This window comes from Sus scrofa, chromosome 13 (assembly GCF_054392235.1).
Source record: "Sus scrofa isolate SSC_HxYL_T2T_F1_AM1 chromosome 13, Sscrofa_HxYL_maternal_Yorkshire_Landrace_v2.0, whole genome shotgun sequence".
In the NCBI taxonomy this organism is placed as follows: domain Eukaryota; kingdom Metazoa; phylum Chordata; class Mammalia; order Artiodactyla; family Suidae; genus Sus; species Sus scrofa.
Genome location: NC_139395.1, coordinates 16,473,526 through 16,494,934, shown reverse-complemented (window position 1 = coordinate 16,494,934; position 21,409 = coordinate 16,473,526). Strand labels below are relative to the sequence as shown.

General features: G+C 36.8%; 1 protein-coding gene across 4 annotated transcripts in view; it reads right to left on the bottom strand.

Moving 5' to 3' along the window:
- The window catches only part of PIK3R4 (phosphoinositide-3-kinase regulatory subunit 4), an 84,326-nt gene that overhangs the window by 53,560 nt on the left and 9,357 nt on the right, over nt 1–21,409 (bottom strand). For all 4 annotated transcript variants that reach the window (XR_014825036.1, XR_014825037.1, XM_021071333.2 and 1 more), the window contains exons 3-7: nt 17,235–17,368; nt 15,546–16,128; nt 11,750–11,884; nt 9,616–9,837; nt 3,082–3,255 (exon numbers count right to left, since the gene is read on the bottom strand). Coding sequence is in view for 2 of the 4 variants with exons in the window: in XM_021071333.2 (XP_020926992.1) it covers nt 3,082–3,255; nt 9,616–9,837; nt 11,750–11,884; nt 15,546–16,128; nt 17,235–17,368 (1,248 nt within the window). In the remaining 2 variants the exon portion in view is untranslated. The remainder of the gene's footprint in view (nt 1–3,081; nt 3,256–9,615; nt 9,838–11,749; nt 11,885–15,545; nt 16,129–17,234; nt 17,369–21,409) is intronic.

Here is a 21,409-nt window from a genome sequence, read left to right as displayed (position 1 = left end):
GCTCACAGATACATGATGAGAACTTTATTAAAGCATTTACTGGGATTTTGTGGTTGACTGTTGTACAGCATTACTGTATCAGTAAGTAGCTGATACAAAGAACCCCAAACATGAGTTCCTGCTGTGGCTCAGTAGGTTAAAGACCTGACCCTATCTCAGAGGATGCAGGTTCGATCCCTGGCCTTGGTCAGTGAGTTAAGGATTGTCACAAGTTGCAGAGATGGTCACAGATGCAGCTTGGACCTCGTGTTGCTGTGGTTGCAGTGTAGACCAAAGCTGCAGCTCCAATTCGACCCCTAGTCGGGAACTTCCATATGTCACAGATGCAACTGGGGGAAAGAAAAAAAAAAAAAAAAACACAAAGAATCCCAAACACTCAAAAGAAACAAGAAACCAGAATCTACAGGATTTCCTAGAAAACATCCAACACATTTCCATTCTGGGGACAGGCCAAGGTGAAGGAGAGTTGTCGTAATATCTGCGTAGAAACAGTGCAGTTTTTAATCATGATAACCATCATCACAACTCCCTTTAAGAATCATGACAATATGGAGTACCCATCGTGGCTCAGTGGTTAATGAGCCAGACTACCATCCATGAGGCCTCGCTCAGTGGGTTAAGCATCCGGCGCTGTGGTGCACATCACATACACGACTCAGATCCAGTGCTGCTGTGGCTGTGGCGTGGGCCAGCAGCTACAGTTCCGATTCAAACCTTAGCCTGGGAACCTCCACATGCCGTAGGTGCGGGCCTAAGAAGACAAAAAGAAAAAAGAATCATGACAATAGACTAACCATGCAGAGTTTAAAGACAGATCCACAGAAGGATATGTACAGTTTATCATTTAAGTAGCTGTTTCCAAGTTGCTATTTTTTTTTCTTTTAAATAGTTCAAAATGCAAACAAATTATTGTTTCCTAGATTTTCATCACTATGGCTTTGTTGTACTAAATTGAGTTCCAGTTCTAAGGGAGTTCCACATCAGAAAGTTGTACCACACTGGGTTTATTTTATACCTAAATTTATTTGATGCTAAACTCAAGATACTTGAGTATCTCCTATGTTCATCCTACGTTCAATGACTAGAATCAGCAGGATCCAGAAAAATCTCTGCAAAATTTGACAGGAGGGGTAAAGCACTACCTTTTATGGCAATTTTTGCTTAAAAATTGATAGATATTAAAGTTCCCATCATGGCGCAGCAAAAACAAATCTGACTAGGAACCATGAGGTTACGGGTTCGATCCCTGGCCTCGCTCAGTGGGTTAAGGATCCAGTGTTGCCATGAGCTGGCTCGGATCTGGCATTGCGTAGCTCTGGCATAGGCCAGTGGCTACAGCTTTGATTAGATCGCTAGCCTGGGAACCTCTATATGCTGAGGGTATGGCCCTAAAAGGACAAGAGACAAAAAAAAAAAAGACATCCATTTTGCAGATAAGTAAAATGCTAATTATATGCTATACTAAATCTCAAAAATCATTTCCAAATAATTAGGCAAAAGAAGGAATATATTATGTGAAATTATACAGGTAGGTATTTATATACAGAGGATATGAATTAGTACAAAGAAGATCAAAGTCAAAAGCAAGAAAAACTCAATCCTTGGGAGGTAACACCACTTTCACAGGAGAAAAAAGAAAGCCCTGTTATGAGAATTCAGAAAATGAGAATGAGCAGGAAAATATTCCAGGTAGCAAAATATGCCATGTTAAAATGATACATCTTCTCCTTCTTAATTTTATCATGAAAAGGACTATTATCTGCCTTACACTACACAGGACTAGAAATTCAAAAAAAACCTAGTATCTTTTATTTTAATATTAATAATTTTTGTTTCCCAAAACATCAGCTCTTTAAAACATTGGGAAAAAAATAAAGATGACTCCCTTGAGGTTCAGCACTCTGTAGCTTATACAAACACTAAAAAGCATTGCAATATAGCTGAGATTTTTATCATGATTATGTTGTTAAATTACGATTACTCAAAACTTTTTAAATCTGTAATTTTTTAACATAAACAGCAAAAAATTCAAACCAAATTAGAGTTTGGTTTAACTAATTCTGGCTTCCTATTAATTTTTCTTGGCAAAGCATTTAGCAGCAATATTTTATCTAAAAAGACCATTTTCAGAGTTCTCTTCATGGCTCAGTGGTTAAGAACCTGACTAGGATCCATGATGATGCTGATTCGATCCCTGGCGTGCTCAGTGGGTTAAGGATCCAGGGTTGCCATGAGCTGTGGTGTACATCACAGATGCAACTTGGACACGCGTTCCTGTGGCTGTGGCGTAGGCTGGAAGCTGTAGCTCCGATTTGACCCCTAGCCTGGGAACCTACATATGCCGCAGGTGTAGCCCTAAAAAAGCAAAAAGATAAAAAAATAAAAAGGTATTTTCTAAGATTCCATGTCATCTCAGTACAAAGGTAACTTGCAATCTTAGTCTTCTATCGCTTAATTTTAAGAAACTATAAGAATATAAAAGTATAAAACTTCTGATGTTTTTAATTTTACAATGTGTCACATTTACCTGAGGGCTCTTAATTTGAATGCTAAGTTGATGGACACAGATGAGTGTTATAAAGGGCCAAAAATTAATTCCTTTCATTGGTTAATAAAATTACTAGCAGTATTAGAGCCAATACTAGGGATTCTTAACTAGAAATCAACACAGTGAAAGAAGTCACAGACAATCCACCCACATCCAATTTCAACCTAACTGACTAATGGTCAAGTGTCCAAAAACAGAACGAGACTCTTCAGAACAGTAAAAACTTTATCATACTGCGTTTAAAAATCAAAGAGCAAAACAAAATCTTCATTTTTCAAGGATCACCAAGACTTAGTGACAGATTCAAGGTGTATATTCTAACCTGGCTGGAGGACCAATGCGCCCACATGTGTGTGTGTCTGCATGTCGTTTACACACACACAACCATGAAGGCCTATGCAAGCACATGGGTGACAATAAACTGAAAATCTGACTCCAGATTGCCTGGAAGCTTTGCAATGCCCTATCAGTTGTTATTTCTCTTACTAGCCCCTAATTTTCCCATTCTAGTTTTAAAAGAAACAAAAACTTACCAATATCACTGGCAAATTCATAGACATGGGGTTTTTGCAGCAGAGCTAACTGGCACATACAGGTGAGGGCATTAAGAGCTTTCACAATAACAAATTCCTCAGCATCACTAAGACCTTGTTGCAGCAGGGGTTTGAGAATTGAGGAGCTTTGCCAGCCAACATAGGCAGCAACACCTGAAAAAGAGAAGCAACATTACCTGATTATCCTATATCTGAAAGTACAAATGCCATTAGGTAAGACAATAAACTTAATTAGAAACTAAATATACTGAGTGACAACCTTGGAGGAGGACACTGCACTTCCTACCCAATGCAACAAATGAGAAAGAACAACGCCAAACCAAATTACTAAGAAATTCTATGACACCAAGGGGGAAAAAAAGATCCTATGAACTTACAGAAAGAAAAATAAAGAACCCCTAAAAAGGAAGGAAAATGAGACTGACATCAAATGGTCTTCAAGAACAATGCAGGCGAGAACATAACAGGGCAAGACCTTCAAAGTTATGGAAGAAACCTAATACCCAAATTGTCAATAAAATGAGAAAACAAAAGATAAGTCATTTTGAGAAATGCAAGAACTATACAGGCTTACCTCCCATGCAGGTATTTCTAAGAAAGTTTCTTAAGGACATATTCCAGCAAAATAATGAAAATGTAGAACATACAAAATAGTAGACATAACCCAGGAATTTAAAGGGAAAAAAAAAGGAGAATAGCTAGTAAAAATCTAGAAATCAGTCAGCCCAAATTAGAACTAAAAGAACACAGACTTCAAAAATATTATCAAGAAGAAAAATGGAATATATTACAAGTGAAAGATGAAGGTGTTAAGAAGCTAGATATTATATATAGAGTAAAGAAGGTATATACTACTTTTCTCTCTAAAAGGAAAACAAAGAAATCTCAAACTCCAGACAAACAGACTGTTCACGAAAGTTGGAGTGTAAAAGTGAAATAAATTAAAATGCTCTATGTATTTAGCAGTTTGCAGAGGACAGAAAAAAGAACCCATTGACATTCTCAACCTTTGATAAAGGAGTCATGACAATATTGTGGTGAAGCAATTATAAATGTAGTGCCCTATTTGGCTCTAAAGTCAACAAAATTTATGCATTCATAATTGTATAAATTGTTTTTAATGTTCAGAATCAGTCTATACAAAGTACAAAAGACTATTACAATTATAGAACAGAAAGTAAATACTATAAACTATGAAAATGCAACTGTTAGTTGAACTGTCAATTAACAATTAGTTGAATCATCAACAAAAGTAGAAAATGGCCACTAACGCAGTGGTTAACGAATCTGACTAGGAACCATGAGGTTGCAGGTTCGATCCCTGGCCTTGCTCAGTGGGTTAAGGATCCGGTGTTGCCCTGAGCCGTGGTGTAGGTTGCAGACGTGGCTCGGATCCCTCGTTACTATGGCTCTGGTGTAGGCTGGTGGCTACAGCTCCGATTAGACCCCTAGCCTGGGAACCTCCCTATGCCATAGGTGTGGCCCTAGAAAAGGCAAAAAGACCAAAAAAAAAAAAAAAAAAGAAAGAAAGAAAATGGCCACTAAATTCCTCACAGACCAAATCAGAAGTAGACCAACAAGAAACAGACCTAATTATTTAAAGTTGTAAAAAATTAAAACCTGCAGCACTATGAACATAGCGATCTACACCTCAAAACAGAGAGGGGAAGAGGGATGAGGATATGTGAGTGAGTTAACTCCTCATCTGCCACAGAAAAAAGTCAAGAGATAAAGTATCAGTTGATAATCCTAGAAACAGTATTATGAAATACTATTTAGAGATAGAGCCAATATCCACCTGAAAATATCAAACCAAAACCACGAACCAGAGCAGACGTCTCTGGAAAGTGCAACAATAGCTACCTTTCATACATTACATTACTTCATAAATTTTGAATAATTTGCAAAAGTATTTTTCTCATGTAATTGAGAAATAATTTCAATTTTTTTTTATTAAAAGGGAAAATGCTATCTAAAATTCCAGTGGAGTTTCCATCATGGCACAATGGAAACAAACCTGACTAGGAACCATGAGGTTGCAGGTTCGATCCCTGGCCTTACTCAGTGGGTTAAGATTCTGGCGTTGCCATGAGCTGTGGTGTAGGTCACAGATGCAACTCGGATCTGATGTTGCTGTGGCTGTACTGTAGGCTGGCAGCTGCAGCTCTGATTGGACCCCTAGCCTGGGAACCTCCATATGCTGTGAGTGCAGCCATAAAAAGCAAAAAAATAAAAAATAAATAAAAAATTTAAAAAATTCCAGTGGATTACATTTAGAAACTTTGCAAACTGAAATGTATAATAAGCTAAAGTAGCTCAAATTATTTTGGAAAAAAAAGACTGACGACTGGGGAGTTTATTCTACTAGATACAAAAGTTACTTATAAATATATAAGAAGTATAAATTACATAACTATAAAAATAAAGTATAATACTGAGCACAGAAGTGAAAAGTCAATGAAATAGGATACCTAGAAAACTTATTCTAAAAGGCATATACATGCAACAAATGATAACAGAAGCTTCACAAATCAATGGAAAATAAAATGTTTAGTAAATAGTGAAGAGGAAACAGGTTTTACTTCTCAGAAAAATTTAGATTTCACCTCATACCACAGACCCCCAAAAAATTAAAGTTTACATTTTTATGTGGGAAAAAAAAATTAAAACGACAACAAAAAAACATATGCACCAGATTATTAATTTAATTCTGGAATAGGAAAAGATTTAAGCACGAAAGTTAAAAAAAAAAATCACAAAGGAAAAGATCAAATAAGTTGACAACACTAAATTTATTTTAAAAGACATAAAAAATAATAATCAAGTTATTGAGAAGTGTTTGCCATAGCAATGATAAAAAATTATTGTCTTGGAGTTCCCATTGTGGCACATTGGTTAACGAATCCAACTAGGAACCATGAGGTTTTGGGTTCAATCCCCAGCCTCACTTAGTGGGTTAAGGGTCCGGCGTTGCCAAGAGGTGTGGTGTAGGCTGCAGACACGGCTAGGATCCCGTGTTGCTATGCCTCTGGCACAGGCCGGTGGCTACAGCTCCGATTAGACCCCTAGCCTGGGAACCTCTATATGATGTGGGAGCGGCTAAAGAAAAGGTAAGAAGACCAAAAAAAAAAAAAAAAAATTATTGTCTTTAAGGTATATATAAAAGGCTCAAAAAATAAATAAGCATAATATCATCAAAAAAGGGGGCCAAAATAATAAATAAAAAATTCAGGGTGTTCCCATCGTGGCTCAGTGGTTAACGAATCTGACTAGGAACCATGAGGTTGCGGGTTCGATCCCTGGCCTCGCTCAGTGGGTTAAGGATCAGACATTGTGGCAAGCTGTGGTGTAGGTCGCAGACGAGGCTCGGATCCTGCGTTGCTGTGGCTCTGGCGTAGGCTGGCAGCTACAGCTCCGATTAGACCCCTAGCCTGGGAAACTCCGTGTGCTGCATGTGCGGCCCTAGAAAAACACACGCGCGCACACACACACACACACAAAAGAAAGAAAGAAAAAAAAACTTCAGAATAAGAAATATGAATGAGTAATCAACATGAAAAATTTTTTCAACTTCACTGATAAACAAATAAATGTACCTCAAAACAAGTCAGCACTTTAAGCTACCAACAGGCAAAGATTAACTGAAGCCTATTCCACACTGGAAGGCTGTGCAGTATTGTCAAAAAACGCAGATTAAAGTAGAAAATTATATAATCTTTTTGAAAAGCTTATAAAATGTGTCAAGCTTTTAAAATACATTCATATTCTTCAACTCAGTAATTAAAATTTCAGACTTCTAGCCTGAGAAAATAATCAGAAGCAAATATTTACATAAATGATTATGCGTATATCATAGACAAAAGTTAAAACAATTTGAATATTCAAAAGAAGAGTTAAAATGAATTTTGGCAAAACTACATCACAAAATATTTCTATTAAATTATGGTTTCAAAGAATTTTTAATGACATGAGCAAATGCTTAGAACATACATATGTTAGTAGAAAAAGGTTTAAAAAAATAACAAGAAAACAATACAATGTGCCAAGCACTATTACATATGTTAATTCATTTTATCTCCACAACAACCAGTGAGACTTAGGTACTATTATTATTCCCATTTAATAGATAGGGAAGTGAGAAACAAAAGATTTAATGATTTCCCCTAGAACCACAACCATAGGTGACAAAGCCAGAACTTGAACTCAGCAATCTGGTGCCAAGGGTGTGTGTTCTTAGCCAGTTCACATAGAGCCTCACAGCGTATATGAAAGAATGAAATGAAGGACCAGAAAAGGGAAAGAGAGGATGACCACAGGAAGAAAAACATTAACAGAGGCTGTACACAGGCTGGAGGATTGCAGGGGATTTTTCTTCTTGGTTTCTAGATTTTCCAAATTTCCCACAGCAAGTATGTATTACTTTTTTTTTTTTGTCTTTCTGCATTTTCTAGGGCCACTCCTGTGGCATACGGAGATTCCTGGGCTAGGGGTCGAATCGGAACTATAGCCGCCGGCCTACACAGCCACAACACGGGATCCGAGCCGCGTCTGCAACCTATACCACAGCTGACGGCAATGCCAGATTCTTAACCCGCTGAGCGAGGCCAGGGATCAAACCCTCAACCTCATGGTTCCTAGTCAGATTCGTTAACCACTGAGCCACGACGGGAACTCCTGCATTACTTTTATACAATAAAAAAAATAACAAAAAAAAATCAATGAAACTTTTCTTTTCTTGCTATTTTAGGGCTGCACCTGCGGCAATATGGAGGTTCCCAGGCTAGGAGTCTAATCGGAGCTGCAGCTGCCAGCCTATGCCACAGCCACAATGCCAGATCCAAGCGATGTCTGCGACCCACACCACAGCTCACAACAACGCTGGATCCTAAACCCACTGAGCAAGGCCAGGGATCCAACTGGCAACCTCCCGGTTCCTAGTCAGGTTTGTTTCCACTGTGCCATAACAGGAACTCCTGAAAATTATTTTAAACTGCAAAAAAACTAATATAAAGACCATGTTTCAAAATATACATGAAATGACCAATAGGTGAATTTTCAAGAACCACCTTTTCCTAAGAAAAGAAAAATAAGATAATTTGAAAGAAGAGAGCAAGAAAGACCAACAGAAAGCTGGGAGAAGCAAAGCATACTGTATTTAGGAGCTGAGTTAGATGGACTCTGAGATGGAAGACTGAGATGAATCTATAAACTAAGGAAAAAATAAAAAACAAACTGATGTCTGAAAAGAGGAGGCAGTGTCATCTCCAGCTGTAACAAAGCAAGAATAGCAAATAATTTCAAAGCTTTTTAAAAGTAGAAAATACCCTTTTATCCAAAACATTATGATAATATTTGCAGAAATAGAAATACTGCTGCCATATGAGTTTCTTTCCTTGTTGTTTTTTTTTTTTTAGAAAAAACATCCAACATCAATCCTTTTAGCAGTTATTTTCCCTGATTATTGGGAACAAAATCTAAACCCTACAGCACCTTCTGCTACTAAATGAGAAAGTTTGGATACCAGTGAAGCTTCCCACGTATAGAACAGTCTTTAAACCTTTTGAGTTAATAGATAACTTTTATAATCATGTACAAAATGATATAAAATAAGTTGGTGGGTAATTGTAATAATACGGCTTTAACATGTAATACTTCATAAATAACCAAATCTAAGGTTGAAAAGGCCAGTACAATCAGCTCTAAGGAATCAGTTATTACTCTAAAGAGAAAAAATATTAAATCTTATGTCAAGCATAATCTATCTCAAAACAATCTCATTATCTCAAAATAAAATCCATTTTTTTCCTAATTTTGAATCTAAATGTAAGGAGTAATGTCCCTTTTTTAGATAAATCTGAAAATTAAGAATTTCCACATTTTGAAAAAACGGTGAAAAAAGCTGATTAATTTTTCACAAATTTTCAGCTGACACAAAACAAAGCCTATAAGCTTTCATTTTTTTCTAATTAGATTGATTTTCAATCATAATTACACTTTATTTTCTGATTATAAAAGTGATGCATAGTTACTACAGGAAATTTGACCAACACACAAAATATTTTTTTAAAATCACCTGCAATTCCAGCCCCAGAGAGACTCACTATTCACATCTTAGTATATTCAGGCTTTTTAATAAATATGTAATTTGTTACTGTATTACATAACTGGGATCATACTGTAAGTAAATTTACAACCTACTTCAGTCACTTTAATAATATTGCATGATACTTTCCCAGGTCATTAAATATTCTTTTAAAAAATGCTTTTTGATGACCATAGGGTATCCCTTCATATGGGTATATCAGTTTTATTAAACTTTATTAAACTGACCAGTCCCTTGGTCAGCTAAGATACTTCCATCATCCAAAAGTAGCATGAAGACAGAAACACCAGGAACTCATTTCATTATTAATGAAATTTGGTAGGACTGTAACCTTTCAGACTGCAGAGAAGTATCTGTTTGAGAAGATAAATCAAAACCTTAAGGATATATTTAAAAACAAAAAAGCATACCAACTATACTATCAAAAAAAGCTCCACGCAGATGCCAATCATTCTTATCATTCAGGAAAGTGATCATGTGGGACAGTAAAACATCATTGGCTTTCTGACGTCCAAAGAATACACACAGTCGTGTTATTCCATTTTCCATTAAGGTTTGTTTCACGATATTTTCAGGGTCACTTAGCAAAGTGACAACTTTCTGCTGGACCATTTCATGTAAGGCTTGGAGCTCTAAAAAAAAAAAAAAGAAAAGAAAAGATAAGTAAAAAGGAAAGACTGGATCAATTTTCTTTTCTCCAAACATATAGACCCCATCTTACTCACTCCTTGGAGAAAGTAGAATGACTACACAAGTCACCATAGAAAAGTCTATCATCAGTATGTTTTTCCACTATTCAGAGCTCTATACGTCAGTTGGGAAAATGAAACACAGACTGAAAAACATTCTAATAAGCAGATGCCACAAGCCTGGTGACTATCTCACTAGCTAATAGCTCTATTTATGAGGCTCCAAGAAACACTGTGAGGAAGCGCTAGAACGGAGATCACATGGCGCTAATAAGATCACCTTAATCAAGGGCTCGAAGATACTGGAGTGGTTTAGGATATAACGGTACAGGGCAATCTTCTTAGAAAGCATTTTTAAAGGTCAGTGACCATACTTTAAAAAGTCAGAAAGTATATTCCAAGTCCTATGAAGGCTTTACATGATCTGGCCACCACTTTTTTCTTTGACTTTATCTCCTACACACCCTTCCCTTTTCATTTATTCATTCACATAGCTGTGCATAAGCTAAAGAGCAGAAATCTTTTCTGTTTCATCTACCACTAAATCCCCAGTGCTTACAGCAGGGACACAACTGCCTAACACAAAGCTTACGTTTAACAATTATCCGTTAACCAAATGAGGGAGGGCAGAGGCCACTCCTGGGGCAGCCACTGTCAAGGGAAAATGTGGTCTGTTAGGCACAATTCCATGTTCACGTTGAGAAAACTTAAACTTCTCAAAAATTTCAATGCCTACCTTCATTATTCAAAAGATCCGATTACATGATTATAGGATGCAGGACAGTATTACTTCCCAAGTAATTCCAAGAAAAAAGCAGGGATTTCCTTCCTAATACATCCTTCTGTAAGTTTAAAATTATTCCAGGGTCCTCAATTCCAGACAATATTTGCCGCAAAAATGATCCTTTCTAACAAGTAAGTAAGACATTATGGCTGTCTGTGGCATAAAAATTTGAGAAAACACATTCCTCTAGTTTTTCTGAACTAGAAACATCTTGGAACAAATCTAAGTACATTATTTTACTTCTAAATTTTAACACAATAAACATTAACTAAAAGCCTGTTAAGGAGTTCCCGTCATGGCTCAGTGGTTAACGAATCCGACTAGGAACCATGAGGTTGCAGGTTTGATCCCTGGCTTTACTCAGTGGGTTAAGGACGTGGCATTGCCGAGAGCTATGGTGGAGGTTGCAGACGCAGCTCAGATCCCGTGTTGTTGTAGCTGTGGTGTAGGCCGGCGGCTACAGCTCCCATTAGACCCCTGGCCTGGGAGCCTCCATATGCCACAGGAGCGGCCCTAGAAAGGGCAAAAAGACAAAAAAAAAAAAAATTTTTTTTAATAAAATAAATAAACGCCTGTTAAAAGCTGTGTGGATGTAGAGAAACTTGATCCATGGACTCTGACCTCACAGAGCTTACCACAATGCTCCTGTACAGTAAAAGGTGTGAGTTTTGATACATAAATCATAGCATGAAACAGTTTATGAGGAAGGGCACTGGGAATAAACTCACATAAGGAAAAAAGGTTTAGAGTCTTTAGCTACAATGTTTCCAATTTTTGTTTGTTTTTAATCCTATAAGAATTATATAGTTCAGCTAGCTTTGCTGTTGACACAAATCAATTCTGGCTGAAAAACTATTGAGCTTATTAGGGTCTGTGGCAACAAGTTGGTCATATTCTGGCTAAATAATAGTGTTTGAGAATAGAGAGAACAGTCAGACAACAGGAATCCTTCCTACTACTAATCTGGTATTCTTTCATTTTACATTAAAATTATAAATGATAGTCTATTGCAAGTTCACACTGGCAACTCATTCTAAATAACAGGAAATCTGGAAGAGAAAATCATACTACCTGTGTCATAATTTCCATTGGGATGTGTAACTTCATCTATTTCTTCACTATTTGGGTCATTTTCCATATTGAGATTTTTTAACTGTACCAATTCCAGGAATCTCAAAGCTGTTTCTGCCAGCAGAGCTATGTTTTCTATAAAAGGGAAAAAAATTGTAATAATTATAATCATTAATTTTTGTAATGCTTATAGCTTTTCTTTCATAAGTCTTTATGCATATAAATAATAATCATAAAACCAAAGAAGAGCAGGAATTAAGTCCTTAATATAATCAGACTTTTAGTGACTAATCTCATAATCTACAACTATATCCAAACTAAGTTTTAATAAAACATAAGCTTCTTAAAAAATACATAAATATACAACATGGTAACTACAGTTATCATACAGCTATACATACATATGAACGTTATTAGAGTAAATCCTAAGTTCTCATCACAAAGGAAAAATTTTTTCTTTTTTGTTGTTTATGAGATGATGGATGCTAACTACTTATTGCAGTAATCATTTTACAATATACATAAGTTAAACCATTATTCTCTACACTTTAAAATTACAGTGATGTATGTTGATTATATCAATAAAACTGGAAAAAAAAAAAAAAAAAAGCTGAGCTTTGGAGTCACACAGGCCCTGGTGCAAATCTTGATCTTGACACTTAACTAGCTGTTTTGATTACCCAATCTTGGGTCTTGGTTTCCTCACACATAAATGAGTCACTCCAACTCCAAGAGCCATTACCAAAGTGAATCAACCATTACTGGATTGCTTTACAAGTGATGCTCTGAAGTTTTTAGTGAACCAAAGCCCTAAGCCTGTTTGCCACATTTCTGCAATGGTCTGTACTTTTTCCTTTCTCTCTGAGCATGTATTAAGACCATCTGGTACTTCTTCCACCACTGTGACAATATCCACTTCTAATTTCTGCTGTCACATTTGCTGTTAATTACATCTGCTCTTTGCTTATACCTTCTCCTTCCTTCCACCTTTATTTACTCTCGTGCCTCTATCCTTCTTCCCTCCCACTTCCATGCTTCTTAACATATGACCCTACCAGCCAGAGACTGCACTCTTTTCCTTCTCAGCAGTGAATGGCACTGAACATAAACTACCTTATTTTACTGATTCTAAGACTCACTTTTTCTTCACTCTTTAACATCTCTGAAATTGAGATGCATCTGATTAGCTGAGATTTCTGATCCTATCAAATGCAGTCATTGCCTTCATCATAGAATCCCACATCCCATCACTGCCAGGCTCAACATCATTCTGAATAGAACAAAAATTAACCTCTAAGTGAGAAAGATATTGATACCCGGCAATGCCTGCTCACCTAAAGATGGGAGAACTCTATGCCATCCTCTGATGGGTCTAGATGAATAGCCCACTTTCGTGAACATATCTTTATAAGGAAAAGCCTCTTACTTTCCTGGGTACCTCTCAAGTCTGAGCAAATAGATGCTTATTTTCTGATTTAATTTCATAAACCACAACATGCTTGCAGTTTAGTTTATACAAGATACAAACCTATACCCGCATCTGAGTTAAAAACAATACTATAAAAAGAATCTTTTTCAATTAATTTTAAACTTTCATAATTATCAACATGTGTGGTTTAATTACACTTAACCATATAAATTCAAAGAAATTTCTGATTCTATTTAAAAAGGCAGCTTTATTATGCACTAAGCCATGGCGAAGGGACACTGCAAGGTCTTGGCACTGACCCCGGATTACCACAGACTCTTACCACTAAGACCCAGCAGATCAAATAAAAGCAGAGTTGCTTCAAAATCAAGGTCTAGACCAGCAGCTCTGAGAACTGAGCAACAACTAGTCCAGATACACTTTGGTGGTGTCATCTAGCCTTTCCCATTCCCAAGTTCCTTCCCTGTAAAATGCAGGCATTATAATACCTACTGCTCATGGTTGTTGCAAATGTCAGTTTCAAGAGATACAGAGATCTTAAAATGTTAGGATCTGGAACCTATTTTAGAATCCATATATCTTTTGCAACTAACCCTTGCAAAGCAGAGCAGTAGATACCCTTACACACAACACATTTTTCAATGAACAGTAGGTATTGTTTTATGCTACCATTATTAGTAATTGAATGTAAATATATGAACATGGCCCCTACACATCAGAATCTTAACTATTTAACAACTGAGAAAAGACTAAGATACACTGGGCCAAAAGTAGGTCATAATAATCTAAAGAATACAGTTTGTTTTTAAAAACTATAAGTTTTCTTTTATTTAATTCTACCTGGTTCAATTACAGTTGACCCCTGAACAACAGTTTTTTTTTTGTTTTGTTTTGTTTTTGTCTTGTCTTTTTAGGGCCACACCCAAGGCACATGGAAGTTCCCAGGCTAGGGGTCCAATCAGAGCTACACCACAGCCACAGCAACGCCAGATCTGAGCCGCCTCTGCGACCTACACCACAGCTCACGGCAACGCCGGATCCTTAAACCACTGAGCAAGGCCAGGGATTGAACCCACAACCTCATGGCTCCTAGTCAGATTCATTTCCGCTGTGCCACGATGGGAACTCCGGATTTTTTTCCAACAGTAAATACTACAGTATCACACAATCCACAGTTGTTGAATCCACAGATGTGGGACCTCGACTATAGAGTGCCAACTACAAATTATATGGATATTTTCAACTGTGTGGAGAGTCAGTGGCCCTAACCTCCATGCTTTTCAAGAGTCAGATGTATTTCTATTTGCCAACTGAAGTGTAAATATGCTTTGTTACAAATGATAAATCTAGGTAAGTCTTAAAGAAATCCTGAATTTTCCAAGCCTGAAATTTACACCTATGCAGCTCTGGAAACCAGAAACCATAAATAAATAAGCAGATGGATAAATATAAATTAAAATATACACATTTTTTAAAAAGCCAATAACCACCAATCACTTTGACAATATGCCTAGCCATAGAGTCCAAAGACTATTTTTCACATTCCATTAAAATAATGACAGGCAAATCATAAAGAACTAAGCAAGTATCTTTCAAAAATGTGACAATACCATCACCACACATATGTTGTGTATTATTTACACAGTCTTCAAACCAGAACCCCTGATTTCCATCAGATTACATTTCAGGAATAAATTATGGAATTATGCAAATGTTTCAATGACATTTTCCATGCAGAAATAAGCATTCAAAATTAATTTGGGGAACTAAAAACAGGAATCTGTATCACTTGATTTTATGAGTAAGAATTACAAATAAAACAAGTAGGTAGGTGTGTTATATAACACACCCACCTCATCACAAAGAAGCCACACATCCTAAGCATTTTGGTAACTGAAAGGATCTTAAAATTCAGTAATTTGGTATACTAGGTTGTTTCAACACCAAATTACCCAGCAAAACTAACCTGTTTCGACAGCACTAGACTGTTACATGTTAATACTGATTTCTATCAAACCTATTTGTTAAGAGAAATTTTAAAAGGTCTAAAGACCCTAAATCAGAAGCACACATTTTAAACATTAGTCTTACTCTATTTTTTAAATATATTAGCACTCTAAGTAAAATCATAAGATTCTGTCTGTATTGTATACTTTTCACTTAATTCTGATCACTTTGAAAATGAGAGTATACAGAAAGCTTTAGTCTCAGGAACAGATTAGCTATATATATTATTAAAATGTACACAAACAGTTCAGAGACCAAAGCTCACTCTTGGAATTACCAATGTTATCAGAGAAACAAAAGTTATTACGGTCACTAAATTCAAAAACAGGAGTGGTTATGACGCAGACACTAAGCTCTTACCAGCATAGGCTAGTCTAACAATAGTAGCATCATCCTGGGCTAAGTGGGCTATGCCTGGCAGAATATATTCCGGGTAGATGTTGACATCATTGCGAGGAACCTCTTTGACAAGAGCAAGAACTTTCGTCAATGTCCTCAAGGCTTCAGCCCTCACTCTAGGAACAGAGTCATTGCTGAAATGCAAAAGATAGGGAGTAATACGATCCAAAAGAATTTCTACACTTAATTTTGGGGCCAAATGGAGAATGAGTTCCAAAGCAGCAAGCTTGGAATCACAGTATTTAAGGGTCTGTAGGCAGGATGTTATAACAGATACCAAGATAACCAGCCCACTCTCCTTAGGCTCTCCTTCTGCTTTCTCTGGCAGATCATGTCCACAAAGATTGTGAATAATGTTGCCCAAATCCTTCCTTATAACCAGAACACGCTCATCTGCAGAAAGAAATGTTTCCTTGGCAAACTGGGCCATGTAGGGCTGAAGGAAAGTGTAAAATATTTCAGGAAAGGCATTGCCACGCTGCTGCTTTAAGTAATCTTCTGCCTCCAATCGTTTATCTGGTTCACGGTGAATCATCTGAGTTACCTATACCAAAGGGAAAAAGGGAGTAAAAGACAGACTTGAGAAAAGCAAATTAAATCAGAAGAAAGCTACAAGGGCAACTTACACATGATTTAAAGGATTTCTGAGATAATTCTGACTCTTTTCAATCTTCAACTTTCAAACTACTTTCAGAACCTGACTACTGTGTAATATGTGAATTCTACTGTCCCAGCAAACAATGGGGGATTACTTATTAATGTACTCCAGATGGCCCAGACACACAAAGAAAATTAAGCCTTAAAATTTAGTCAAATTCACTCCTTTCACATTTAAGAAAATGAAGGCCCAAATTAATGAAGTTACTTAGGCAACGAACATAACAAATGAGTGCTACCCCACAGAACATCCAGGAATGCCAACTCCTAATGCAGTGTACTATTCACTGAACATAAGCTATACTGGCTTCCTGTGAAGCATCTTATTTTTTTAATATTTGCCATTCATAGGAGGAATAAAAAAGCATGTTTCCCTACCTTACTAAAGAATATTTTGTATATACCATAACCTTTCCAGGGCTCAGCATCAGCATCATAAGCATCAGTTACTGTACTAACTTAAAAAAGATCCCCTCAAACAGTAATGTGAATTTATGGCTTACATGACCTCCCACAGAATTCCTCATATCTGTTCCACTATGTTAATGTGTAATTCTACAGCTCCCCTTCCAGACCTCCCCTCAGGGTCAAGGGAGGTAAACAGTGCTAGCTGCTTCTGTATGAAATGCCCCTATACTATTTTCTCACTGATGTTGCCTGTCATCCTTTTCATTTCTCACCAGCAAGCTCTAACCTGGACAACCTCTCTAACCCTCAAGCACTTCTTTATCTCCTTCCAAACCCATCCAAAGCAGAGCTAGAGACAATAATGGGAAGATTTGTGTCTGTGTGTGTGTGTGTGTGTGTGTATACAATATAACATAAAGTGAAATGAGTCTTAGAAGGGCAAAAAAATGTACACTTCTGTCTAACAAATGCCTAAATAAGTCTATGGGGCCTATTGCTTGTCCCAAATTCAGAGAGTTGACTAATGCAAAAATGAAAGCATAATTTTATTGAAAACTTTACAGCAAATATTTGTAGCATAGTTACCAATTCTCTGATACTGCGATCTTCAATTTTATTTAGCACTTGTTCAGGAAAAAATTGTCCATTTCTATAAGCCAAAAGCTGAGAGAGATCAAATAGTGGCACACCTTCCGTAAAAAGTTCAGCTATCACACAACCTGGAAAACAGCAAATATGATTCCATTAAAAATGAAATGTAAGATATCATTAATACAGATCAAGAAAGAATTCAGAGAATTCATAAAACTCAGAATGAAAAACTCAAAATACACTGAATTAAAATGTTTAATGCAACATGAACTATAATCAAGCAAGACAGGAAAAATGTCTATTGCCCAATCATCACTTTCCAAAAGTAAAGTTTAAAAAGGCATATTTAATTTTTCTCCATCTTAAAAAAAAATAAGTCAAATAAAATTAGTTCTTGGTTCTATAATTTAAATTAATTTATTATATATGTTATATACACACATATATTTTATAGATACAAAGATAGATTAAAAGCCCTAAGAAACATAATAGAGTTTTTTTAAGTATGGATTTACAGACACTAAGTTCATAAGAAACAACTGAGAAGTCATATCTGATGACTCATTTATTCGTCATTAAACAAAAAGTTATCAGGTGTACAGTCAGAAGGGCCATCATCAAAAAGTCCACAAACAATGTTGGAGAGGGTGTAGGGAAAGGAGAATCCTCCTACACTATTGGTGGGAATGTAAATTAGTACAACCACTATGGAGGTCCCTAAAAAAACCAGAAATAGAGTTACCATATGATCCAGCAATCCCACTCCTAGGCACATACCTGGATAAAACTATACTTCAAAAAGATACATGCACCCCAATGTTCATGGCAGCACCATTTACAATACCCACTATTTACAATATCCATGGAAGCAACCTAAATATGTACTGACAGAGGAATAGATAAAGAAGATGTGGTACATATATACAATGGAATGTTACTCAGCCATAAAAAAGAACGAAATCATTCCATTTGAGGCAGTATGGATGGACCTAGAGAAGATCATACTAAGTGAAATTAAGTCAGAGAAAGACAAATATCATAGGATATCATTTATATGTGTAATCTAAGGTTTTAAAATGATACAAATGAACTTATTTACAAAACAGAAACAGACTTACAGATTTTGAAAACAAACTTATGGTTACCAAAGGGGAAATGCAGCAGAGAGAGATAAATTAGGAGTATGGGATTAAAACATACACACTACTATATATAAAATAGATAACTAACAAGGACCTACTATATAGCACAGAAACTTTACTCGATATTCTATAATAACTCATATGGGAAAAAGACTGAAAAAGAATGAATATGTGTACACTGAATCACTTTGCTGTACATCTGAAACTATACTCCAATAAAACTTAAAAAAAAAAGTTATCAAGTATATACTACACATTAGACTCTCGTAATGCATAAAACATAAAAATCCATGTCCTCACAAAGCTTTCATTCTGGGACGAGAGAAATAAAGCAAACCAGTGAACAACGTGAGAAATGCTAACAAGGATGGCCATCAAATTAAAAAGGCAAAGAGAGATAACCTTCATTTTGTAATTACATAATCTGCAAATAAGAATTATATTATGAATTATATTAGAATAATTAGAATTATATTATAAGCATTCTACATTTCCCAAAGAACAAAGCAGTTTCACTGAATCATAGTATGACATGCATTTAACAGGTCTTAAAAAGCCTTGAACAGCCTTAGCTCACAGCCTTTGCATTTGCTGGTCCCTCTGCCTGAAATTCTACCCCCCCCCCCAAGTTTCCTCATGGCCTATACCTCCACCTCCTTTAGATCTTGAATCAGATGTCACCTTAGCAGTAAGACATTCCTTGACCACCCAGTTTAAAACTGAAGAGCCCCACCCCACCCAACACAACTGCTCCACACTCATCACCTAGCACATTGCCTTTCTCCTTTCCCTGCTGTCTTCCCCACAGCACCAAATGCCACGTTGTGACTTGCATATATTAATTTCTTTATTGTCCATATACCCACTAGAATGCAAACTCCGTAAGGGATTTTTGTCTACTTGGTTCACTGAAAAGTCTCTAGCAAATAAGCAGGTCCTGACATATAATAAACATACATTTCTTAAATTAATTTTTATCTAGAGAGTGTCACATCTTAGAATAACTAAAAATAGCTATTAAGAATATGAACAATAAACAGACCTAACAGACATCCAAAGGAACACTCCACCTAGCAACAGAATAGAAAATTCTTCTCAACAAGTACATGTGGAACACTCTCCAGATGAAACCATTTGCCATGCCATAAAACAAGCTTCAGTGAGTTTAAAAGGACTGAAATCATACAAATTATGTCCTTCAAACCACAACGGAATGAAATAAATCAGTAACATAAAAATGTGAAAATTTCATAAATATGTACAAATTAAACAACACACTCATAAATAACTAGTGACCAAAGGGAAATTTAAAAAACTTTGAGATAAATGAAAATGAAAGCAACATACAAAAATGTATTGGATGCAACTAAAGCAGTGTTTAGAGGGTCTGCATAACCATAAACACCTTTTATAAAAGAGCTCAAAACAATAACCTCACCTTAACTTTGGGAAACCATAGAACTAAAACCAAAGCAAAAAGAAGGAAGGGAATAATAGAGATTGGAGTGAACGTCTATAAAATAGAGAGTAAAATACAATAGAGAACACCAAAATCACAAGGCGGTGCTTTGAAAAGCTCAACACAATTGACAAATTTTTACTGAGAGATGACTCAAAACTACTAAAGTCAGGTATGATGAAAGGGATGTTCCCTCACAGACAAGAAAAGAATAATAAGGGAATACTTTAAACAAGTGCATGCCAAAAAATTAGACAAGCTAAATGAAATGGACAGATTCCTAGAGGTTACAGACCACCAAAACTGATTTAGATAGAAATAGAATATCTGAACAGACCTAAAAAAGATTAAATTAGTAATGAAAAACTTCCCACAAAGAAAAGCCTAAGCCAATATGGCTTAACGGGTGAATTCTGTCAAATGCTAAAAAAATAAACCCATCCTTGACAAATTCTCCTAAAAAAAACAAGAGAGGAGGTAACACTTTCCAAGTCATTCTATGAGGCCAACATTACCCTGGTAGCAAACCAAAGATATCACAAGTAAAGAAGATTGTAGACCAATACCTCTGATGAACATAGACAAAAATTCTCCAAAAAAATATTAGCAAACAGCAAGCAGCAATTAAAGAGTCTATACCAATAATAATAAATAAGTGAGAAAGAGAGGATACTTAAGCACAGGAGAATGCTGAGGGCCTACTGGTAAATGTGTAGCAAGTGCTGGAGCTGGAAAACCATCATTTTGCAATCATCCTAGTAAAGACCAGATCAGGCAAGAATGATCAACGGATGCCAAATCAAGAAGAAAACTGTAGAGTTCCCGTCGTGGCGCAGTGGTTAACGAATCCGACTAGGAACCATGAGGTCGCGGGTTCGGTCCCTGCCCTTGCTCAGTGTGTTAACGATCCGGCGTTGCCGTGAGCTGTGGTGTAGGTTGCAGACGTGGCTCGGATCCCGCGTTGCTGTGGCTCTGGCGTAGGCCGGGGGCTACAGCTCCGATTCAACCCATAGCCTGGGAACCTCCATATGCCACCGGAGCGGCCCAAGAAATAGCAACAACAACAACAAAAGACAAAAAAAGACAAAAAAAAAAAAAAAGAAGAAAACTGTGATGACCAGCAGGATATCTGCATGGTTTTTTTTTTTGGGGGGGGGGGGGGGTCTTTTTAGGCGCATACCCACGGCATATGGAGGTTCCCAGGCTAGGGGATGAATCGGAGCTATAGCTGCCAGCTTACACCACAGCCACAGCAAAGCCAGATCTGAGCCCAATCTGTGACCTATACCATAGCTCGTGGCAACACTGGATCCTTAATCCACTGAGCGAGGCCAGGGATCCAACCTATGTCCTCATGGATACTAGTCAGATTTGTTCCCACTGAGCCACGACGGGAACTCTTGCATGGTCTTAAAGTTGCTTCTCATGGGTTGCTTTCTAATTGCAAGGGGAGAAAATGGGGAAGAATTTGACGACGTGGTCAAAATTAACACCACTAATAGACACTATTTGCCTCCAAATACCATAACATGAAGGCATCATCACCTATGCAGTATTTCTACTGAGAG